Consider the following 26531-nt stretch of genomic DNA (forward strand, 5'->3'; position numbering starts at 1 on the left):
GATAAAAAAACTACATCATGGCCAACCTGGTGAGGAGTATGTAGTAGTAGTAGTATGTTAAGTCTTTTTTGTATTCATTACAAGCTACTATCGTTGTCTCTAAAATTTCAAACTGTATTTTGATTCACCTCGGCTATGTCTCTCAGCTGGCCTAGGAACGCCATGGGATCCCACTGGAGGAGCTGGAGGACGTGTCTGGGGTGTGGGAAGTCTGGGAGCCCCTAGACTCCTGCCCCGTGACCCGGCCCCAGATAAGCGGCAGAAAATGGATGGATGGATTTTGATTCTAAGAAACCAAAAAAACAAAAAGTACCAAATTTGAAACCACAATAGGAATAAAAACACAATTTCTTTAGACAGTAGAACAGATTTTTCAACAGAAAACAGCCCAGAACCCGAGGAGGCATTACCCTTTCACGCCAAATGTAAAGATGGCGGTTCAAATCTTGTGAGATCGTTGTACCCGTCTAACCACAATCTCATGACAGTCTGATCTTGCTCCATCCCTCCCTGCTAATAAAATACACCTGTACTAAGCTGGATATATGGAAGAAATCGGGTACAGCCATTTTAACTTTAGCCACTAAAAAACTGGATTTTAAACGTTCTCTTTTACTACTAAAATCTGAAGATAGTATATTTTTTAATGCTTTGTCACTGATTTACTGCTTTAGTCCTTGATGGCAAAATGAAAGCCATTCCTCAAAGTGTCTGTGAGGGAGTTGATAGTTCTTGAGTTTTATGTTTTATGTCCCTCTTCCCCGCTGTAGTTGCTGTAGAAGAGTCTATCTTTACTCTGTATTGTCTTGAGGTGTCGGGGTGAGTAGGTGCTATTACCTGAGCCTCAGATTAAAGCTTGAATAAATATCACACAAAATGAGAGGAATTTTTGCTTTTTATGTCAGCGTCTTCAGACAAGCAAAGAGCACATTTACATATAGAGGTGAATGTAGTGAAGGACCTGTCACCTAAATCTAACAGCAGGGCAAGTTAAAGCCGCCAACCCTATAATCTCAGATGCAGAGCAACGCTTTGGGAGAGTCAGTGTTTCTGAAAGAAATATGCAAAATCCAAAAACCTTATCATTTTTGGGGGGATTGGATCCAAAAACCTGCAGTATTAATCTCATGGTTTTAAGTCCTTTCAGCTGACAACAATTACGTCTTTTGGGTTGAGTCACCGCGAGTATCATAGCAACCAAAGAGCCAATCTGGAGCAAGGCTGTTGAAGTTCCCCTTCCCGCCTGCTCCGTTGGTTTAGCACGCTTAGCAACGCTGTCAATCAAACCTGTTGCTAACGCTAGTGGGAGTGACCTTGGGGAAAAAAGGGCATCTGATTTGTCTGTTCATATCTTCATTTATGGAGACAATAAACGAACATTTTAAGAACAAAATGACAAGCCAGACAGCAGTAGTTGGAGAGAAGGGCCACAGTTTTTCAATGTAAAGTGAATTGGAGCCAGAGTCGATGGAGTCTGAAGCGTGCCCATACTCACTTCCTGTTTGGAACATGGCAGCTAGCTATGACCTTTTACGTATACAGTCTATGGGATAGGCCCTGTAATTACAGAGATATTAACCATAAACCAGGTCAACTCTGTAATCTAACAGTTACACAGCAAACCCCACTTGAGCATCCTGCCCTGTCTCAGCTCAGTTTAATATATGGAGATTCTATAGTGTTTGAATCTACAACGCCACACAAACACAACCTTTTGCTCTTTACGTCGCTCGTTCCATATTCTAAATACAGATTAAACCTGCCAATCATCAGGTTTAAGCCGAAGTTTCTAAAGATTTCCTGTCTTTTGTCTCGCATTTTGCAGAGTAGTGCAGCTCGACCTGTGACTTTGAGCAGAGAAGGCGTTTGAGGACAGCACAAGTTTGAAAAGAAAGTTGGGACAGTTTTTTATGTCGCTCATAACACTGACTCACAGTCTATTTAAGTGAGATTGATCAGATTATTGCGAGCATGTTGCCAGTTTGGAGAGCCAGGAGGAGCTATGGAATCAAAACTCAGTAGAAATGTAGCGTAAGACTGAGCAGTTAATCAAATTTCAATGGGGATGTTTGGGGTTTTAAAATGGAGAGGTCCATAGCCAAAGCTCTGCCTGTAAAATCATATGGTTTGGAACAGATGGAAGAATGTTGACTTTTTTATGTTGTTGATTACACAGAATAGAGTAAAATTGAAAACACATATATATTTTTTTTTTACGCAACCTGAATATTATTTGATTCAGTACATCCATAATTCAGAATTTTTTTTTCACAAAGCTGGAAAACAATGCTATCTTAGACCCAGAGGTTGCTCCCGCTAGTGTTAGCAACAGGTTTGATTGACAGCGTTGATGAGGGTCCGCCCCCTGCTAAACCAATGTTGTAGACAGATCCGGATTGGCTCTTTGGTTGCCATGATACTCGTGGTCGAAATTCCAAACAAATTCACCCCATAACTGCTCGCCTTGATGCGCTTCATTTGACTGGAGCCGAACGCTATGGGTGACGTCACACTCATTTAGTCCACTACTTTATACAAGCTACGAGTCTGGTTGATAGTTAGAAGAGAATGTCGTCGGAAATGGGTTCGAGTTAGGATTAGAATTATTCCTCAAGGACGATTTAACAAAATAGAGTTACTAAAACAGTGATCTAACAGTGTAAGAGCGAAGGAGACTATATAAAGCCATCGCTGTTGGTTCAAGTGTCAAAATCTGATCTTTGGATTCGCTCTGGTCCAGTTCTCCTGAAACTACCGCCAACATTAGCGAAACATTAGCGAAGGCACTGATTACGCACCAGCATCCTATCAGATCCCATTCACAAAATCTTGAACTTTAAAGGTTAACTCTCCCCATCTGGTTGGAGAGAATGACGAAATATCATGCTCCACTGCCTTAACATCTGAATGCAAGTCAAGCCCAAGATATATTCAAGTGTTTGGTTCTTTTCTCTGACGCCCTTCTAGTAAATCAGCTTAGCAGTGGAAGAGGCCCCTTTTTGTTTTTAACTGCAAATAACACCATAGGGGGGATAGGGTGGAGGAGTGGAGGGGGAGTGGCAGAGGAGTGGAGGGGGAGTGCCGAGGTTCCATAGTGGTCCATGGGCGTATATTAGTCTATGTGTCTTATACTTGTTCTGATACAGCTCAAGATCATTCTAAAGCTTCAGGAAAGGTTCATTTCTGTTCTGTCAATGGAACTTTTTTAGTATCGATACCTGCTCAAATGAATATCCAGTTTTAGTATCGATTAGTAACTGATTTTTGATACTTTTGACAACCCTACCACTATTGTTTGGCACCTTCTACCTCCTTGTCTCTATAAATATGCTCTTTCTTTTCCTGAAATGTTATACTGTATGGCATTTTATCCATTCTACATTTATTTAATCACACATTACTGTTTTTTACTGTCTGAGACTGTCACCTCTCCACAGATCTGACCTGTAACTTGGCTTGGTGTGGTCCCTTTGCTTGTTTCTTTGAAGGTTGGAGAGTTTAATGCTACGCTGCAGTAACATTGCCACGGAGACAAAAAAGTTGACAGGCCTCCCAATAGAAAAGTTCCATAGTGTAGCATTAAAAAGCCTCACTGACTTGTGAAACGAGCTGGAATACAAGTTTTTCATGCTCATAGTAAAGTTACACAAGTAGAACTCATGATTTCAGCACATTCCAGTACATTTACATATAATTGACCTCATATTTGCAATGGGCCGTATCATTATGACCACTGAGCCGAGTTAAAATCCAACTTTCCTTCATGGTTAAGTTGTCCTGGTTTGGAAAAGTCATATTGCGGTATGTTTTTTGGGGTATTTCCGTCGTCAATGTGGGATTTTGGTAACCATGCAAATTTTGGTTTGGTTTAGTTTCGAAATGATTGTGCCCTTTCATAACTCACAAAATAGTGCATTTTTGTGTTTTTAAATCCTCACAATTCAAACTGTAGCTAGTTAGGTTATTTTTTTGACATTTTGGATAATGTTACTCCAATACACAAGACTACAGCTCAGGAGTCATAAACAAAAATACATGGGTCAAGATTTAAACTTGTGGCAAATGTCAAAAATACAAACTAATGACACACAGGTATTAGACAAAAGTATGAATATTTCTTTCTAAAGTCTTTTTCTTACATTTGCTTTTTCCATTTTGGTACAAAGCAAAGTTTGAAAGTTTGAATTACCATGGAAACAAAACTCCAAACATTTCTCTTTTGTGCTTTTTATTTCACACTTACAGCAGATGTTCCAAACTTCTCCAGGTTCATTAAAAATCAAATTAAGACTCTATACCATTCTGGATCAAATGGAAGTGCCAGCAGCTGTCAGACTGAAGAGGTGAATTAAAAACTCTAAGCTAATTATAAACTATAAGCTGTAAAAAAAAAAAAAAAAAAAAAAAGTTTAAGTTTGTCAGCTGTAAAATAAGTCGTTAACAGCACTTCTAGGTGACTCATCTCTCAAACATATGTAACTTTTTTGGTGAGAGTTTTGCCAGCTGCTTGTCTCCTTGGAGATGTTCTCGCTGTGACTGGAATGTTCCGCAGTGTGTCTTTAAATGGCCTATATTGTGCCATTTTCTGATCTCTGTTCTAATGTTTCCTTATCACACACAGAACTGGAGTTTTGTTTTGGTTCATTCACACATGTTTAACACACAAACCCTGCATATTTAGTTCTTCTCTCAAACTGAAAACACTTTGTTCCATCTTGTGATGTCATCAAGTGGTAATACAGGAAGTGCTTCACTGTGTTTTTAAACTCCATGCACCTTCACTAGAATTATTTGGAGGATTTCAGCCCTGGAATTGCTGATCTCTACTGAACTAAAGGTAAAAGGAGCTGTTAACTTGAAAACTACCACTTCATGACATCACAAGGTGGAACAGAGCATTTTTAGCTTTAGAGATGTTACAGACTAATGATAAAGAGTTACTCAAACATGTATGAATGAAACAAAACACAACTCCAGGCATGTTTTTGAGGAGGTAACATTATAACATGGCTTAAACATCACAAGACTCATTTTTGTGTAATACAGAACCTTTAAAGTTACTACTTCTACTACTTTAAAGTTCTCTATCTTGCATCTATTCAATTTTGTATTTTTATTACTCAAAATCACCTTTTAAACACACTCTCCACAGATCTGACTTGTACCTTGACCTGGTGACACCATATGCTTGTCTTCACAAATACATATAACCTTAATGCCACACTCCAGCAGACAAAACAATTACATCTCCATGACCACCAGCCTGAAAAGTTACGTAGTGCGTCTTTACCCAGTCACTCTCCCTGACAGCTTTCTCATCGCACATAAATCCATCAGTTTCCAACTCTTAGCGTTTTTTCTTTCTTTTCATCCCCCCATGTAACTCCTGTCAAAGCCGCCTGGCACTTTGCACACTTCCCTCACTCCATCCCTGAGGTTTCATTAGATCGCGTGTTGCTTTGAGAACCTGCTGCAGTAGACCGCGGGCTAAAGCTAATAGGTCCTGAGAGGGTCCGGGGGCTTTGGTATTCTACACAGTTCTGCAGACAAGTCAACGCAGCTGTCCGTTAAACCTTAAGCAGATATCTGACCACGCTTGGCTCCTATGGGGAGCTGCACATGATAGATTTGAATATGGAGTCTCTGTCCACTCAATGGAACATACAGGACTAACTGGAGAGTGCGGGGTTGGAAAAGACTGTGATCTGTAATATGGCTGTTAAGTACTGTTAGCTTAGGATATTTTAATTAACTTTTTGACTCAATAATTTCAGTTCTTTATTTTAGAACTTGGGATCTGTCCACTAGAACCATCAACCATCCCCTGGACAAGGGGAACACAACCAGTTCTCTTAAATATCTTATATTTTATAATCTTCTTCTACTTCTACTACTACTTTACTTCTACTACTACTTTACTTCTACTACTACAACTACTACTTCTTCTACTACTACAACTACTACTTCTTCCACTACTACAACTACTACTTCTTCTACTACTTCTTTTACTACTTCTACTACCACATCTACTTCTCTTAATACTTGTACTTCTACTACTTCTATTACTACAATTACTACTACTACTACTACTACTACTACTACTACTACTACTACTACTACTACTTGTGCTTCTACAACTACTTCTACTACTACTTCTACTGCTACTACTGCTACTACTTCTACTATTACTTCTTCTCTTACTACTTGTACTCCTACTTCTATTACTACTATTACTACTTCTACTCCTCCTACTACTACTACTAATACTTCTGCTACTACTACTACTTCTTTGTGTACTAATACTTCTACTTCTACTTCTATTACTACTTCTGCTACTATTCCTCCTACTACTACAACTATTACTGCTACTGCTTGTACTTCTACTTCTTGTTCATGTTTTACTAACAATAATTAAAGCGTACTTATTTTAAAGCAGTACCTAAATGTTTTTATATACCTCTTTTGACCCATATTTGCAAAGTTAACTGCTTATATCTGTGTACTTGCTGCAGTATTCGTCGCAGTACATCAGCAGACACTGGGCTTAATGGAGTAGAGAAAGGTCCCTGGTTCGTTTCACACAATCACCCTAAAAAGCTCCTGTTTAGTGGTCCTACAAATGGCCGCCCTCTGTCGTGGTATTTAGCTCACCTCCGCGGCGCCCCCTGTCGTGGTATTTAGCCCATGTCCGTGCTGCCGCCTCTTCTCTTTTTACTTGACTTTTCCACATGGCCAGCTCCATTCCAACTGTGCACTGTAAAATTTATGACTCAGCTCTTAAAGTCTCTGTCTCCTCCTTCTCCTTCCCTCCAGACAAACCAGGTTGAGATAGTGTGAGAGCTAAAAGGCTATTAGTCAAGAGCTCTCTAGCTAGCGGTCAGTGGACTTCAGGGAGGCGCGAGGCTAAGAACGAAATTAGTGTCTGCAAAATGAAACGCACTACTCAATATTCAGACACGCAAGTGGATAAAAATATTGAGCTAATTTGACAGACACCTACAGGAGTATTACTGTTAAGGCTAATGTTAAATTTTATTATCCCTGTAGGAAAATGTGTCCTCGGCATTTGACCCATGTGTCATTGCAGATCTGGGTACCCATCTTTAGAACATGAGATTGGTTTGGTCAGGACTACTTTTACCTGGAGGTTTTTGCTATGAGTGCCCATAGTAAACCCACCTAGACACCCAGGAAGTGATCATGTGTGCTCTTCCAGCTCCATCGTCTCTGGCTCCAGTTCACTTTACATTGAAAAATTGTGGCCCCTCTCTTTGTAACTGCTATTGTCAGACTCATCATTTTGGTCTTAAAATGTCCGTAGTAACCCACTCTCATGACCCTGGTGTTTCTGTTGCATTATTGTGTCCGTAAATCATAATATGAACATTAATAACAGGCAAATCAGGCGACTTCTTTCGCTGAGGTCACTCCCACTAGCGTTAGCAACAGGTTTGTTTGACAACGTTGCCAAGGAAGTGCCCACTCCCTGCCAAAACAGCGGTCCGGGCGGTAAGGGGCGTTACCTTCAACATCCTAGGCACTGTATTGGCTCTTTGGTTGCTATGATACTCGCGATCGGAATGCCTAATACTCAACTTGGCTCCAAATTCGGCACTGTAACTGCTAGCCTCAATGAGCTTCGTTTGACTGTAGCCAAATGCTATGGGTGACGTTAAATTCACTTAGTCCACTTCTTTATACAGTCTAGGGCATTTTTATATCTCTTACTTTAAAATGGAATAACATTAAGCCTCTGTCCATGGCGCCCTGAGCATTATACTTGATGCTTCTAATTCTTTCATTCACCGTTTCCTTGGGCTTTAACAACATGGATCTTTTGTGAAAGGCGGAAATGCGAAAGGGAATGCTTCCAGAACGCCTCTTTGCTGGTAAATCCGGTGAAACGAGATGGGCGCTCCCTGTTATAGGTGGATCTGATGACATTTTGCTTTGCTTTTAGCGCTCGGAGGGGGATGTCGGCCTGATCTCGGGTCAGGATTGAACTGTTGCCAGACTCCTATTAGATTTGAACTGAGGAAACTTCAACAGCCTCGTCTTTGGGCCCACTCTGCCTCTTTGTGGATGTAATTGCATTGAGAGCGAGGCTATCAGTGCAGAACTCTATAGTACTAGCGTCAGTAACAAGCACGTTCTTCATCTGGAGTGTGTACCACAGGTTTTTCTAATCTAACTTGGTTTGGTGGGAGCATAGTTTTACATCGAAGTGGCAATTTGTGAAGGAAAGTTGAGAATAAAAACAAAAACAGGAAGTGCTATGTTATAAAAGAGACATTTTAAACCTTCATTTAACAAAATAAAGGTGATGTCATTTATTTTTATTAGTCTATTTATAACTATTGTGTAATTCAGCCACATTTTGGCTCTTGTTTACATTGTGGTTGCTAGGTTACAGTTATGAAATTACCTCTACATAAGTCACATCTGCTGCCTGTGTCCAACCCATTGACTGTTTATATAAATGGACATAGCTAACCTGCTAGCTAGTTCCAAACAGGAAGTGATCATAGGTGCGCTTCCGGCTCCATCGACTCTGGCTCCAATTCACTTTACATTGGAAAAACTGTGGTCCCTCTCTCTGTAACTGGCGTGAAGGGACGTTAGCCTCAACAGCCTCGCTCCAGATTGGCTCTTTGGTTGCTATGATACTCACAGTCCGACTTCCAAATTTGGAACTCATCTCCACATTGGCCCCTATAACTGCTCTACCCTCGATGAGCTTCATTTGACTGGAGCCAAAAGCTATGGATGACATCACACTCACTTAGTCCACTTCTTTATACAGAGTATGGTCCAACCAGGAAGTAAAATTATAAACTTCAAATATAATTATGGTAGCTATATTTTACTGAAAAGTCTAACCTTTCAAATGCACTTTAATCTCACATTTCCACTAGAGCATTTGTCACTTTTGGGAGGAGGAATTTAGGATGGCTAAAGCTTATTAAGATGCTATCAGTCCCTTTGAACTTCTTTCATTCAAGCAAGAAAAAATATGAGATTGCCCTTATACTAAACCTGCTGTAGCCTATTAGCTAGCACTGGTGTGATGCTAACCTCGTTCTCTTTAGATCATCTTGATAACTCTTACTGCAAAAGTGGCACGTTTTTCCTCATCTGTCGGATTATATACTCCATCATGGGATTATCCTACCAACCCCTATAACCAGTGTTTTTGCAGTCTAAGTGCATCAAAGGTTGAAGAAAGAACATTATCGTCAGGCTTATGTTCTAAAACTATGATAGACAAACACAACAAACGAACTCGGCGCTAACTCGGCTTTTGAAGAGGGACTCAGATTTCACAGCCAAATTTTAAAAGTACTGACAGAACATCAAAACAATAAAAAATACCATAATTTGAAGTAAATGAAACTGAAGTACACAATACTGTCTCCTGTCCTGGGTCCTCTACCTGCTTGTTTTCATTGAGCTGTTATTCCTTATCCGGGAATATTCAGCAGTATGGCATTAATCTATCTATCTTGTATGGATTCCATTGTGTTTTTATTGCTCTTATTTTTAGCTTGAAAAAACATAGTGTGGAACATTCCAAGCTAAACAATACATATCCATGGAGACAAAAAGGTAGCAGAAATAAACAATACATCTCCATGGAGACGAAAAGGTGGCAGAAAAGTTCCACAGTGCACCTTTTAAAACCTAAATTGAAACTACAAACTGTGTTACCAATCAGTTCCTCGAGACACTAACCCACTCGCAGCTCCCTGTCCACTGCCTGATCTTTAAATATTTATTCATTTTAGCGTGAATCGGCTCAAAGCTCGGAGATAAAACTGGACAGGAAGTAGTGGCGCTAACAGGGAGGTTGTGTAGCCAATCAAATTTCTTCGCCTCACGATAAGAACCAGCCGCGCAGTTTGAGAAACACATGTCTTTTACAATACCCAGTTCATCCATCACGTAGCTAGCAAGTCCTTGGTAAAAGTTAATACTGACCCTTTAAGTGCTTCTTGTGTCCCACTGTAAGCCTCTGCTCTCTGTGCTGAGCGTCCACCACAGCAGGACAGTGATAAATTACAACAAATGCCAAACAAGAACAGAAAGTAACTGTGGCCAAAGCACAAATGCTGCGAAACAAGATGCTGGGGCTGAACGAGTATTACACAGAATATCAGATTACGTCGTTTCGGACAAGCGCACCGTTTAGATTTACGATTTATGTTTTAATGAAAGGATTCTGTTCCAAGTTCACATTTTAAACACATCCAGAAGAATTGAGCCAAAGACTGAAATATGAACTGATGAAAAATGATCAAGCAACACATTTCAGAACATGTTTGAACAACACTAAACTACAGGGTTAGACGACCAGGATGGTGCATGGAGACAGAGGGAGGGCATCGGACACACAGGGAGGGCATCGGACACACAGGGAGGGCATCGGACACACAGGGAGGGCATCGGACACACAGGGAGGGCATCGGACACACAGGGAAATTTCAGAACGTGTTTGTAGGGATCTAAACTACAAGGTTAGCTGTTTTTATGCAGAATAAGACAGAATATTTTGCTAATTGCGCCCATTCAAAAATTCAAAATTTTAATTGCGATTAACCTTGCAGCCCTATAAACAGTGTTTTCATGATATTAAAATTTCAAACTCTCTTAAATGGTAGTACTTTCTTTTATATTCCCATGTGCTCTTATATCTGTGTCCAGTAGGTTCATAGTGGTCCATGGGTGTATACTAGTCTATGTGTCTTATACTTGTTCTGATACAACTCAAGATCATTATAAAGATATTCAGGAAAGATTCACTTCTTTCCTGTGACTTTTTTAGTATCTACACTTGCGATAAATGAATATCTAGTTTCAATACTAGTTTTAGTATCGATTAGCATCTGATTTTCAATGCTTTTGACTGTCCTACCAACATGATGTTCCTCGCCAAGCTCTTGTCTCTGGGGGAATTTTCACTGGTTCCTAGTGGTGCTTGAGTTTGTATTATTGCTATTCATACATAATTGTACGACCAAAACACTGTCATTCAAAGTGAAGGCAGAAATGGAATAGACAGAAGGAGAGAAGGATGGGAGCGGGTGGAGGGGGGGTTGAAAAAAGCAATTTCAAACCAGGACCTGAACCCTGTGAGAATTACCTCTCTCTGGTCTGTCTCCGCTTCTGTTGCAGTCTCCATTTATTTGCTTCAATCAGCTTTTATAAGAAAAATGGTAGACGCTCCAGTCAAAAATAAAACAACTAAATTAATTTGCAAACGTGAATTATGCTCCCGACAAAAATACGACATATTTACGTTCCCAGCCTGTACCTGAGTTTTTTCCCCCCAATGTATTTGAGCTAAATTTAGTCTTACCTCAGAATCAGAATCAGAATCCTTTTATTTCCATCGTTTGTGAACACAGTTCACAAACTAGGAACTTACCTCTGTACAAACATGTATAAGCAGCTTTTGAGGTTAAAATATGTCCGCTGTGTACTGTCTGCATCTAGTCGGAAAGTTTTTCATTGTCTGCTAATTAGGAAGTGTGCGTTAGCATGCTAGTATATATGAAAGCTGTGAAATGTGCTTATAAGCTCATCACTGTGAGTAATTAGGATGTTCAGAATGCATAAGGTTAGTGAGGAATAACTTTGGACCACTGCAAAATTTTTAAAATGAACTAGCTCTTTTTCATGTGTTTAAAATTGTAAAAATCCTTTGCAACGTCTTTCAACTTATTTACACATAGAATCGGACCATATATATTGCACTATATGCAAATTTTGCCAGTGATAAAAATGCATGTATTTTGTTCCCTCGTGAGGTTGAGGAAAGGCCAAGTGAATGTGCTCTTAGAAGTAGCGCCCACTCTTCAGACGAGGATTGTGTAAAGTTTGTATTTTTTCTTTCAGTCACTTCCTACACAAATGCGTGTAGTGTTGATATTCACAGTCAGGGGGCAGACTTAATGAATCGCGTTGTTACAGTTCACACTACAGGTGGTAACAGGTTTATTTCCACCAGCAGTTAGCAGGCATTACCATAGCTGAACAGAGAATAGTAGATATATATAATCACTTCTAGAGATTAGCGTAGTGGCTAATGGCCTTAAATCTCCAGCGCAGGCGATACTTTGTTTTGGTCGATCTGCTGCTTAAAAAATACACACAAAGCTTTATATTAAGACTTGAGCACAAAGAGATACTGCACAAATCGTGAATACAGAGCTCTCTTATGGGCTTGTGGTAAAAAAAAAAGGGGCTGTGGTTGAGTTTGTAGTGGATTTAAGTTACAGAATTTGGAGAAAATAATTCAAATTGGCCCAAAAATATTGGCAAAAATATGGGCCCAAATATATCAGCTCAAACATTTCGTTCCAAAAAAATAACCCTGTAGTTTAGATCTGTACAAACATGTGATTGTTGTATTAGTTGCAAGTTCATATTTGAGTTTTTTTGTCAATTCTTCTGGATGTTTAAAAATCACATTATCTAAGCTCATCTCTTTCCTCTTTTCCAGGCACCAGACACAGGCTCGAAGACTCCGCCCCCCGGATTGTCGAACACCCATCAGACCTCATCGTATCCAAAGGCGAACCGGCCACTCTGAACTGTAAAGCCGAGGGCAGACCCACTCCGATCATCGAGTGGTACAAAGATGGCGAGCGCGTGGACACCGACCGAGAGGATCCCCGCTCGCACCGCATGCTTCTACCCAGCGGCGCCCTCTTCTTCCTGAGGATCGTGCACGGGCGGAGGAGCAAACCAGACGAGGGCGTGTACGTGTGCGTGGCCCGGAACTATCTGGGAGAGGCGGTCAGTCGCAACGCATCGCTGGAGGTGGCAAGTAAGTGAACGAGCTTGGTTTGGTTTAAGGAGTCTTGGACTTTTGGGCGACTTGTGGCAGATGCAATGGCCGATCTATTTTGCCTACCTATTTCTGATCTATTACAGCTTAACTAAGAATTGCATTAAAATTAGCCTAAACGTATAGCATTCACAATTTTAAAGATTTTTTTAAAACAAAACCTAGTGAAGTTAGACCTCTACAAACTGATCAGCTCCTCCTAAAGGTGCACTACGTAACTTTTCTGGTGAAATGTCTGCCCCCTGCTTGTCTCCATGGAGATGTTACACCTTTGCTACTCACTAAACTCACCTTTCTTGCATTTATAAAATTATTGCTAAAAATAAATAACTCAGAAAAACATAGATCCTTTCTTTGAAGAATGAGCCACCTCTCCATAGATCAGACACGGAACTTGGCCTGATGGCGTCACTTGCTTGTTTCCATATAGATAATAAGTAATAATTAGAAAAAAAACATGAAATCCTGCACTAAAGGTCCTACGTTACGCAAAATGGACTTTAAGCCACGCTGTTACCTCCTCAAAAACAGACCTGGAGTTGTGTTTTGTTTCATTCACACATGTTTGAGTAACACTTTATTATTAGTCTGTCACATCTCCAAAGCTCAAAATGCTCTGTTCCACCTTCTGATGTCATGAAGTGGTAGTTTTCAAGTTAACGAATGATCCTTTTACCTTTAGTTCAGTAGAGTTTGGCAATTCCAGGTCTGAAATCATCCAAATGATTCTAGTGAAAGTGTATGGAGTTTAAAAACACAGTGGAGCACTTCCTGTATCACCACATGACATCACAAGGTGGAACAGAGTGTTTTCAGTTTGAGAGAAGAACTAAATATAAACATGCCTAAATGTGCAGGGTTTACGGTTATACTGTGGAAAATTCCAGGGAAAACAATCACATCGTCATGGAGACAAACAGACGGAATCTACACCAGGAAAATGACATATTTCACCATTAGTTCAGTGTTTGTCTAAATCAAATCAAAATCCCAGTATTTTTCAGGATAATCAGTTTCATTCACTTCATCATGTTGTAAGAATGCTTCAGCTTTGGCAACTGACCTCCTTATCATGACTGTCATCAACCCGCGTTAGCTCTAGACCACACCTCTGACCTTAAAGTCACATCTCCACAGCAGCTGGCACCCTTAGGCCCCCGTTCCACCCACCCCATCCCCTCTCTGTACCCCACCCCGCCTCTCTCTGCACCCGCCCCTCCCCTCAGCGGTCATCTTGCTCTCTAACCCTGTCCAGTCTCTGTCATGTGCTGGTCAGGACCTTGGTAATGTAGATAGATGGGGGGTTAGCAGTCGCAGAGAAAGATGGCAGTTGTTGCTATTGGGCAGAAAAACAACTACTTTTTGTGTATCGCTGTAGATTTTTCAATACTAAAACTCACATAAGACACATAGACTAGTATACACCCATGGACCACTATGGAACCTACTGGACCACTGAGCGATTACACAGATATAAGGACACATGGGAATATGAAAGAAAGTACTACCGACTCCAGTCTTTTCCTTAGTATCGGAATCAAGTTTGAAATTTTAGATACAAAGGCAAATGTAATAGTTTTGATATCTTTAGCCACGCCCCCTTTTTATTCAACCAATCGATGAGCAAGAAGTTGAAGTTGGCCAGCCACTTTCTTAAGAAGGGGGATAGTTAATTTGGCAGGTTTTCAGGAGCAGATGTTCGGCCTTGAGAGAGTACAGCAGAGCATTGTCAACCCCCATCACCTTTTAGCTCGCCTGTGCTTCAGCGAGGACTTTAATGAAATGCACAGAAGGCCAATTAAAAAGCAGCTACTATCAAGTTTGTTTTGACGATGGCAGAAGGTGAACGCTGCTCCAAACTTCAACAGATCGTGAGTAAACTGACAAACAAAACAAAAATGACCATGGACATGCTTTTGAACGCACGCCAACCTGTACAAAAAAGCAGTTTCGATCAGCGCGCCTCAGCTTGGCCAGTCACAATAATCACTATATCGACTTATTTTTCAGTATTTGAAAGATGGAGCGATATTTTTTGGGGTGTCTAAAGCTGTAAAAGAAAAGAAAAGGATTGAACAACTTGTGTGACTCATTACAGATGCAAACTAAGTCTTAAAGTGTTTTATTCCGCTTTTAAATACACCCCAAAGAGGAGCTGTTAACTTGAAAACTACCACTTCATGACATCACAAGGTGGAACAGAGCTAGAGCTTTAGGGGTCAGTATTTATTGTATGTACTTTTTCTTTGCACTACTGGGACATTTTTTGATATTTTTTGGCTGTACGATCAGATTTAAGCTGTAAAAGGTTGACATAACAACCTGTGTGACTCATTTCAGATGCAAAGTGAGTCCTAAAGTGTTTCATTTTGCTTTTAAACACACGCCAACCCCTCCAAAAAGCTATTATCTACCAGTTTAGATCAGCGTGCCTCGGTGACAGCTCCTGACACCAGATTTTGGACACGACCAGAGAATTTAAGCGCTTCCACTGATCCTTGGCTTCTCTCCAGCTTCTTTCGATATAACCAGAACTTTAAAAACAGAAACTATTCCAGGAATTCGCTATAACGCTAACACAGACCAGCTGAACAACACTAGCATAGCGCTTTGAGTTAGAAAGCAGTGGAATTTGAAACTCTATCCAACAATCCATTTATTTTAACTGTTTAAAAGTTATATATCACGCAAAACTGAGCATCATATGGGCCCTTTAAAATACTTGGACATATTTTTTGTGCTTTAAAGGCACACTGGAGGTCAGTCTTAAAGGGCCCATATTATGCAATTTTATGATCACCAACAAAATAATAATAATGATAATGGATCATTTCATCCCTGGAATTGCCAATCTCTACTGAGCTACAGGTGAAAGGAGCTGTTAACTTGAAAACTACAGAGAACAGAGCATTTTGAGCTTTGGAGATGTAAACAGACTAATAATAAAGTGTTACTCAAACATGTGTGAATGAAACAAAACACAACTCCAGGTCTGTTTTTGAGGAGGTAACATTATTCTCATTACTCATCTCTAAAAGCTCACAAGAATCCATTTTGTGTAATAAAGCACCAAGACGCAAAAACGAGCCAATGAATCATTCGATATCTATTTTCAAGAGCAGGGATCCGTCAGGTGAATTCGTCATCTCAGCTCAAGACTCCAAACATTGAAAAGAAAGACCTTTCACCTTGTGTTGGTTCAGTTTGAGGATTATCGTCAGAGGCCTGAAGGTGTTTAAGTTAAGAGAGAAGCATAGTGAGTAACCGTAGGTGTCATGAATCATGCAGAGAATGGAGTTGGGAAACTGGGCACCTCTCAGTCCTCATGTGGAATCACCAACTTCAGAGACAGAGTACTCGTTCACCAAAATATTCTTACCATCTTTACATTTAAGATCTTACCATAGACTGTATATAGAAGCCGTCTAAGTGAGTGTGACCCACTGCGTTAGGGTTAGGGGTTAGATTGAAATGAAGGTTTAAACTGTCAGAAAAATCCTTTCCTTCCTGCATAAATTGCATTTTGGATTTAGAACTCATCGCGACTTCCTGTATTGTATAAGTTTGGATTTTCCTTTTAAACTTTTTTCCCCACAAATCCACCAAACCCAGTCATAATTAGAGAAAACATGAAAACCTGGCGTGTGTACGTGCTGTATTACACAAAATGGAGTCCTGGGAGCTTTAAACCAGGTTACAATGCTGTTACCTCTTCAAAAACAGACCTGGAGTTGTGTTTTGTTTCATTCACACATGTTTGAGTAACACTATTATTAGTCTGTCTACATCTCCAAAGCTCAAAATGCTTTGTTCCACCTTGTGATGTCATGAAGTTGTAGTTTTCAAATGTTCAAAAGAGATTGGCAATTCCAGGTCCAAAATATTCCAAATTATTCCATTGAAGGTGGAGTTTAAAAACACAGTGGAGCACTTCCTGTATTACCTCATGACATCACAAGGAGTGTTTCCAGTTTGAGAGAAGAACTCAGCCTAAATATACAGGGTTTGTGTGTTTATGATGAGGAAACAACATTAGAACATACATAAAAAATAGCCTGATATGAGCCCTTTAACACTATTCAGATCCCAAAACTCTCTTCCGTGTTGGCTCTTTTCTAATTCGGTGGCCTGTCGCGTTGGAAACCAAGGACACGGCGTTGGTAATATTTGCAGCTCTCTTGGGGATATTGTCGCGGTGGCGGGCTTCTGTAGATAATAAGATTGTTGTGTTTTTTTTCGCAGTATTCAGGCGATCTCATATTGGTCTTTGTGAGGTTGTGCTGGGTCACGCTTCCTGTTCAAAGGGCCCGGTCTATTCTGTCTCTGATAATGTTGCCCAGCTCCTCATCGCTTCATCTGTTTGTTCCGTAGTTCTCCAGTCCTTTGGGAGCTGATGCTCTACATGACTTACACAATGATGAGGGTGTATGAGATTATTGCCCAACAACCTTGAAATTAGGGTCCAGAGGCTTTATAATTTGAGCATTTAAAGGGGACATATTGTACTGTGGCCTGATCTCTGTTCTAGTGTTTCCTCATCACAAACAGACCTGGAGTTGTGTTTTGTTTCCTTCACATGTTTAACACACAAACCCTACATATTTAGGCAGAGTTCTTCTCTCAAACAGAAAACACTCTGTTCCACCTTGTGATGTCATGTGGTAATACAGGAAGTGCTCCCCTGTGTTTTTAAACTGCATACGGTATCACTAGAATCACTTCGATGATCCCAGCCCTGGAATTGCCAATCTCTACTGAACTAAAGGTAAAAGGAGCTGTTAACTTAAAAACTACCACTTCATGACATCACAAGGTGGAGCAGAGCATTTTGAGCTTTGGAGATGTAGAGGAGGCAAAGACATTATAATGTGGCTTAAAGCTCACACATTTTGTGTAATATAAGTAACTGCTACAGCTACTACTACTACTACTACTACGGCTACTACTACTACTGCTACTACTACTACTACTACTACTGCTACTACTACTATGGCTACTACCTCTACTACCACTACTACTTCTACTGCTACTACTACTACTGCTGCTGCTACTACTACTGCTACTACTACTACTACTACTACTACTACTACTGCTGCTGCTGCTGCTGCTACTGCTGCTGCTACTACTGCTGCTGCTACTACTGCTGCTGCTACTACTGCTGCTGCTACTACTACTACTACTACTACTACTACTACCACTACCACTACTACTTCTACTACTACTACTACTACTTACTACAACTACTACTACCAGGGTTACTTACTTACTCCTACTTAATCTTGCAACTTCTGTCATCAAATATATTTCAGTTGAATCCAAATCTCACTGCTAAGAGTCCGTAAAAGCAGGACAAAAAAAAAAAGCTCTAGTTTGATTTTATTTAAAAACCTTGAGCCCTACTTAGCACGCCGCTCTCAACTTCCACGATAAGACCCTTTAATCCACTAAAAGTTCCAGTGTGTCCGCTCACATTCGCGGACTTTAACATAAACCCGCTAATACACTTTTTGGACAGCTGCCTCCAGCACAGAGAGGTTATATAGAACAAACAGCGTCAAATGCCAAGCAACGACCAGCGCCAACCCTCGGAGTCTGATGCCAATACGAGCGGAGATAAGGCCACGGGCGCACGGGGGCTGCCAACCGCGCTCGGATCTGCACCAGAGGAGGCACAAGATGGCACCTCCCGCTCCCAGACTGCGACTTGGAAGCGTCGGGAATACACTGTGGGATAGCGGGTATATTTGGGCGTAGGATGAGAGCGCCAGGAAGAGGAGGGCAGGGCGGAGCAGTTGGGAAGTTTAACCCGTCATATCTCGGAGTCTGGCGCCACATAAACCAGGAGGGAGAGAGAGGATCTGACCTGGCTTTACAAATTGCAGTTTTTCGAGGTCAGTAGTCTTGATGAGGAGATTATGAGCCCCTTTGGAGGTTTTCTTTGGGTGGGTGGTGCGTTTCTTTCATCCAAATCGTGTGTGTTCAGTTCGACGCAACCTGCTAATTTGTCGTGCCAAATATGTCATAAGTTCCCATGATGCTTCGCTGTCATTTGGTGAAAAGTGAGAACAATCCTAAAATTGAAACTTCCGATTCCGCTCTTAAAACCTTACCATGTCTTTGTGTTGTTACAGTAAACAGGCTTGCATCTCCACAAACCTGATTTCTCTCATTCGGCCTTCTCCTTTTTTGTCGTCACTCCTCTGTCGCCATGGAGAATGTTCCGACTGAACTATCTACTCCCATAGAAACACGCAGATGACGCTCCCCCCTAAAGAAAGTAACAAAGGGTTGCTTTAAATGAGAAAGTAAAACTGAAAAAAACACTTTTGCTTTGACGGAGTATGAGAATAGTTTTAAAACGAGCTGTCATCTCTTCAAGGGAGTCTCAGAATCATTTGTGACTGACAAAAAACATCTGGCTGCCTCCTCTTCCTCGCTACAGTCTCCTAGTGAAGATGATAACACTGGCCATATACTTTCCCTCTTTCTAAATCCTTCCAGTCCTGAGGAACACACCCATCGCTCAGTTCAGACTCAGTTCAGACATCATCTTTTATCAAATGCAAAACATCCCGTCTTTTTTATGAACTAAATCGTATTATACCTGTAGTTTAGACCTCTGCAAACATATTCTGAAATGCATTCTTTTATTAGTTTATCAGTTCAGATTTCAGTCTCTCGCAGATGTTAATGCGTCTGGAGTTTACTACGTGCAGTTTGAACAAGATCCTACTTTTCATATTACAAATCAAACCTCAGTACTTTATTTCTATACCCGATTTTATTCACGTTTCAGCGTTTTGACGACTCTCTCGCATTCAAAAGATGGAATACTCGCTTATATTGTTAAGTTCTATGGCGAGATGGAAGGATTTAGAAACGGGTGAGTAGTCCATGGGTTTGAGAACGAGGAAAGATGTTAACCATAGTCTAGACCTGTCATGAAAACACATTTTGAATTAGGGCGTATGGATAAAGTAAATATAGACGATAAACGATGATATTGAAACTCATTTTTACCAGACACAACAACCCTAAAGTAGAACTACTGTATGAACAAAAAAATGGTTAAATAAAACATGAACTGCAATAAATACATAGACTGAATCTGTTAGTAGTACGTTTGTATCTATAATGACTTATTTATTCTCAAAAAGTATTGTTCAATAACTCAATATAGTGCTTACCGTGACAGGCCTAGACGATGGTTCAAATCTTTCCTCATCCTTAAACCCATGGACTTCTCCCCTGTTTCTAAACCCTCCCAGTCCTAATGACACACTCATCGCCCAGTTCAGACTCAGACAACTGCTCGTTATCATCTTTTATCAAATGTTCTCACTGTTAATGCACGGAATTACCCAAGTCATTATGCGTCTCCTCTGGGGGCGCTGGAAACTCCCAAGGATTAGTTGCTGTAGAGATATTCGACTGGCGAGATTAATCCCCGCTGCAGAACGCCACATGCTAACCGTCCTCGGAGACACAGCGCCGGAGAAAACTCGTTGTTGTTGCTGTTTTTAAGACGCAGGTTTTAAACAAAATTGCAATTTGTATTAAAATTATGATAGAGGAACTTTGTGTGTCCCGTTGGGGTTTTGCAGATGGCACATTAAATTAGAAACTATAAAAACAAACAAAACTTCATTACAGAACAACAAAACTAGATTGATGTTGTGTTGTTTCTGTCAGTGAATATAAAGTGTGTGTTTAGACCATAATCTGTATAAAGAAGTGGACTGAAGTGGGATGATGTCACCCGCAGCGTTCAGCTCCAGTCAAATGAAGCTCATTGAGGCTAGCAGTTATTTTGACATATTTGGAATTCCGACTGCGCGTATCATAGCAACCACAGAGCCAATCCAGAGTGAGGCTGTTGAAGTTAACGTCCTTTTCCACCCACACCGCTGGGCAACTCTGTCAATCAAATATGTTGCTAGCGGGAGCAACCTCAGAGAAAGAAGCCACCTGATTTGTCTGTTATTAATGTTTATATCTTGATTCACAGACAAAATAGTGAAATAAAAACCTATAATCATGTAGAGCGGGTTAATACAAACATTTTAAGACCAAAATGATGAGCCTGGCAGCAGCAGTTATAGAGAGAGGTGCCACAGTTTTTCAATGTAAACTGAACTGGAGCCAGAAGCGCGCCCATGCTCACTTGCTATTTGGAACGTGGCGGCTAGCAGGTCAGCTATGTCCATTTATATATATAGTCTACGGTTTAGGCTACCCCAGCTCCTCCTGAGTTGTTTGTGATATTATTTTGCAGAAGTATTTAAGTCCTTGCTGTATTTCTCAAGTGGCTGTGGCAGAGCGCTCTCTTCCTGTCGGAGGCCTTCACACGCTCACAATTAGCCACTCAATAAGCTATTAACATGGTTCAGCTCAGTTACCACGGTAACAGTTTTCAATTATTATTAATTATATGTTTGACGGATGGGTGTTTGCGCCCGTGAGCTGTGGTGGGTTTTCAAGCATGGTCGGACTCGGATATGACGGAGGTGGCATTTCCATGGAGCTGTTTTTAAATAAACATTGCATTAGTAATCTGTATTTGGGGGATTAATGGGAGCACTGCAGATGTAAAGTCAGAACTGCAAATCAAGATCACATCAGATTCACATTTAAACTGGAGCACAAACTTTTAGCTTTAAGTTTGTCATCGCCATGTTAGCATCATATTTATGTAGTTTTACATTTTAGCTTTTTCAGACATGGCTACTGCACTTGTTTTAGCATGATTGGCAGCCATTACTACTACTACTACTACTACTACTACTACTACTACTACTACTTACTGCTACTGCTACTTACTGCTATTACTACTGCTACTGCTACTACTACTATGACTACAACTACTACTACTACTACTTACTGCTACAATTTACTGCTAATGTTACTGCGACTGCTATTAATACTAACCTGCTGCTACTACTGTTACAACTATTACTACTACTACTACTATTACTACTGCAACTTAATGCTACTACTACTAATATTACTAGCCTACTGGTACAACTATTATTACTACTGCTACTACTACTACTTAATGCTCTTGCTATTACTACTGCTGCTACTACTACTACTACTACTACTACTACTACTACTACTACTACTACTACTACTACTACTACTACTACTTACTGCTACAGTTTACTGCAAACGACTGCTGCTACTACTAGCCTGCTGCTACAACTGCTACAACTATTACTACTACTACAACTTAATGCTACTGCTACCACTACTACTACTACTACTACTACTACTAGCCTATTGCTACTACTGGTACAACAACTACTTCTACTGCTACTACTACCGCTACTACTACTACTACTACTACTTACTCCTATTTACTCCTCATATTTCAGTCTTTTCTCAAATCTTAACGCTCTGGGACGTTGAGCAGAATGCTACGTTTTAAACATAAATCTAATCATAATATGACTTTTTCCAAAAGCGTGCAGCCCTATTCTCTCCTTTGTTACTTCTCTCCCTAAACTCCAGCGTTGAGCAGTGATCGTGTTTGATTTCACGCACTAAAACACATTCTTTGATCCCCTTAAGTTCAACCTCGGTTCTTTCGGGCCAATCCGTGTCAGTTGGATAAAAGTCGGTTTATAGCACAATGAGACTAACGGCGCAGACACCCTTGGGTGCTTGGGGATTTGGCATTCAAAAGTGGCTCGCCTTTTCTCTTTGGACTGTTCTGTCCCTGTGACGTTTTTATTATACGATGCCTCACAGTTTATAGCTCATGAATATTCACAAAGAAAGGGGAGGGGCAGGGGTCGCAGTTTTGTTTTAAAAAAAGTGGGCGTGGCTTAAGGTTGCATAGGGTTACGCCTTCACATAGCGACCCGTCTCCTAGGCTCCTCTTCCTTAAATGTTGCTTAAAGTTTATGTGACAAGATTTTAGCTTTGTTTTATCATTTTGGTGAAGTTTTTGATTTTACACTTGTTGGACACAAGCTATGATGTATATAAAGGGCTAAGGACTTGTCTAAATTGCACAATAGTTGTGATTGTCATGGTCACTTTTCCACCTTCACGGCTCAAAGCGCTTCACATCCAGGAACCACTCACCCATTCACACAGACACTGGGGCGTGCAGGGTTAAACATCTTGCGCAAGGACACATCGACAGTCAACCGTCATTTCCGATTGACGTTGCATTTTTGATTAACTTTTGATGACATAGGTTAAGGAATTCTGTTTTAAACTCACCACTACTTCCTGTATTTTTGTACTTTTCTTCAGGGGTGGCGCCAGAAGGGAAGCATGAAGGGGCACTAGCCTCAGCCAATAGCTTCACCAAAGATTTTTGCTCCACTTTCCATATTAGGGTTTATAAATCACTACAGGAGCTAACTACATTTGAACTTGTTTAGAATCGTGAAGCAAACATGGCTCTAAGTTAACACATATGGGGACTCTTAACCCACCTCGCCCCCAGTGTCTGTGTACACTGGTGTGTGAATGTGTGTGTGAATGGGTGAGCGGTTCCTTGATGTAAAGCGCTTTGAGCCTTGAAGGTGGAAAAGTGCTATATAAAAATGTGACTATTTAAGATTTACCCGATTAAGTGAGCACCCCCATTAAAGAACTTGGCCCCTTCCAAAGCTTCTCCAACCAAATATATCTAGCGCCGGCCCTGCTTTTCTTGTCAACTTTTTCCCAAAACTCCCACTTAACTCATGTAAAACTATGATAAATATTCACCACAGGTATGATCCCACCAAACCGAATAATAACTGGAAAAACATGAAAATCCGTCATATTCCCTTTAAAGGTCAGGATGTGTGACCACAGCTGTCCACAAACATTCCGAGCCTGAACAGGTGACACGTGAACGCCGCTCTGTTAGGAGAAGGCACCCTTGGTTGTTGTCACTGCGGTTTTGGCTCGGTTTTCCCAGACGCTGTAATCCTAGACGCCCATTTGAACGAAACAGCTGAACGGCCACTGTCACTACTTGGTTCATCCTCTTCGCTTTCCCCCCCAAGTCCTGCAGTGCAGAAAATGGGTTTAGGATTTTGGGGGTGGTTGTCAAAGAGAAAAAAAACAGGATTTGTGAGTAGAGAATGGAACCAACACGCTCTGCTGCCGTACTGGAAGAACATCCATGAACAAGTTTAATTCTACCTCTAAACTTGGATATTACTTTAAATGTAAATAGTAAATTGTCCTATACATTGCAGTTCTTGCAGTATTCTTTGGTTACAATAGATTCAAAAACTACATTTCTATGCATTCCTTTTGTGTCTTTTTCTCTTTCCTCCTGCGTTTTATTTGTAGTTCCAACCAAGCATTTATGTAAGCTATATTTTTCTTACTATAAGCTGGGTCACCTTTCCATAGATCTGGCCTGTAAGTTGGTCGGATGGCGTTACCTTTAAGGAGTTTAGTGAATCTACAGCCAAATCTGCTGCCAGACTCATATTTGCTAATACAAGTCTTTGTTTTTTTTCTGACAAGCACTGCGATAAGATTTGCAATTAATGTTTTAATAACAGGATTCTGTTTAAAATTTAAAATCTGTCCAGAAGAATTGAAAAAAGACTGAAATTAACTGACAAACTAATACAAGAATCACATTTTAGAACGTGTTTGTGCCATAGACTGTATAAAGAAGTGAACTAAGTGAGTGTGATGTCACGCAGTGTTCGGCCCCAGTCAAATAAGGCTCATAGAGGCTCACAGTTATAGGGGCGATATTTGCAATCCAAGAGCCAATCCACAGTGAGGCTCTTGAAGGTAACGCCACTTCTGCCTGCTCCACTGGTTTAGCAGGGAGTGGGCCCTGAGCAATGTTGTCAATTAAACCTGTTACTAATGCTAAAGGGAGTGAGCTTGGGGAAACAAGGTGTATGATTTGTCTGTTATTAATGTTTGTATCTTGATTTATGGACACCACAGTGAAATAAAAACACCAGGATCATGAAGAGCAGATTAATAAAAACATTTTAAGACCAACATGACAAGCCAGACAGTAGCAGTTACAGAGAGAGGAGCCACAGTTTTTCAATAGAAAGTGAATTGAGTCAATCTCGTGGTGGCTAGCGTGTTAGCAATGGCCATTTATATACACAGTCAATGGTTTGTACAGGATTAGCAGTTTTTATTATGATACTTAAAAGAATGCAGCCTTTGCTAATTGCGATTTCGATTCGATTGTGATTAATCTCGCTGTCCTCGTATACCTTTATGTACTTGTTGAATACTGCAGCATACATAATAAAACATAGCACCAAGCTGTAATGCAGCTATTACATAGGCAGCAGTACTCCACAGAGCAGCCCCTGTGACCTGCACACAATCCCACAAGGCTATAGCGCTAGCACTGTACCGCGACACCATCAATCTCACTTACACCTGTTAGCATTTAAATCACACTCTATGAAGGTCACTGCCTCTCAAAGCAGCCTCATACAAAGTTGTCTACATGGCGGCGCCTGCGGTACACGATGGAGAAATAAGGAGGGAAAAAAAGTCTTTATGTGAGCACGGAGTTTGCTCGGAGCTACTGGGTCCCTGGGCTAAGTGCTATTCGTTCCACTATGAACAAGCACTGCTGCTATCTGCCCCTCCTGAATGACTAAAGCAATGTTAGCATTTCTAATCTGCTAGCCTATTAGGAAGTGATTTGACTGTGGTGATGCTATCATGCTAGCCATTATGATTTTATCTGTTTATCTTTGGGCTTATTAGCAGATGATCTTGTGTTTTAAAAGCTTGTCAAACTAGTATTTAAGCAGGGAGGACACGGAGCCACTCCTGGGGTCAAATAAGTAGAATTCTTCACAGTTCGTCAACTTTAAATGTAGGAAATTGGTTTCTATAGCGCTTGGGATATTTGCATAAGCTCTTAAATGGATATGTTGAACCCTGCTAGTGAAACCATAGAAGCTCATAGGATTTTTGTTTATCGTTTGAAGATTGCAGTTTGGGTTGGTGTAATTAACAAAAAATCTAAAATTATTTGGTTAGTAAGATGTGTGTGTAGTTTAATCCTCTACAAACATATATCGCAAATATAATCGCAATGGCAACACTCTTTTTCTGAAATCGTGCTGCCCTGATATCCACTTTAATATGTTGTTTACACGTTGCCAAGTCAAATTAATTTCAGCACGAAGCAAGTACCCAGCCTTAAAGCGCTAGTCAAGACGTCAAGTTCGCTTGTAAAAACGTTCTAATGCCATAATTATATTTGAGTTAGCAAAGCATGAACGCGCCCCAAAACTCCACATCCATCGCCAGAGTATACATCTTGTTGCTTACCCAGAGGAGCGTAACCTCGTCTTCCAAAAGCTGTCTCAAGCAGTTTGGCGAATCTCGTGCATTTTGTCAGAAACTCGCTGTCAGCCTCCTCTCCGCTCAGCTTCGCCTATTTATGTTACAAGAAATCATGCAGATGTAAGGACGATCGGGGTTTGACAAATTGAGCAAACAAGGAGTGACTGGAGTAAATATGGAGTGTGTGTGAGTGTGTTTTGGCTCCGGATCCAGATAGTCGTGCGCTCATGCTTTACTAATAGGATTGAAAGCCAAGGCTCGTGCCGCACAGAGCCAGTGGACATGGAAATGGGGATCAGATGGTCAAAATGGGGGACAGGAGGGTTCAGCTTCGCCCCCCTGATTTGACCCATCCGTCTGGACAGCAGTTAGCCAGCGC

The 26531-nt window shown here is 40.8% G+C and overlaps 1 protein-coding gene across 3 annotated transcripts in view; it reads left to right on the forward strand.

Annotated features, from left to right (window-relative positions):
* robo3 (roundabout, axon guidance receptor, homolog 3 (Drosophila)) overlaps nt 1-26531 on the forward strand; it is a 280696-nt gene that overhangs the window by 153887 nt on the left and 100278 nt on the right. For all 3 annotated transcript variants that reach the window (XM_055226813.1, XM_055226814.1, XM_055226815.1), the window contains exon 2: nt 12503-12829. In XM_055226813.1, the coding sequence (XP_055082788.1) occupies nt 12503-12829 (327 nt within the window). The remainder of the gene's footprint in view (nt 1-12502; nt 12830-26531) is intronic.

Source organism: Periophthalmus magnuspinnatus, chromosome 14 (assembly GCF_009829125.3).
Source record: "Periophthalmus magnuspinnatus isolate fPerMag1 chromosome 14, fPerMag1.2.pri, whole genome shotgun sequence".
NCBI classification, from domain to species: domain Eukaryota; kingdom Metazoa; phylum Chordata; class Actinopteri; order Gobiiformes; family Gobiidae; genus Periophthalmus; species Periophthalmus magnuspinnatus.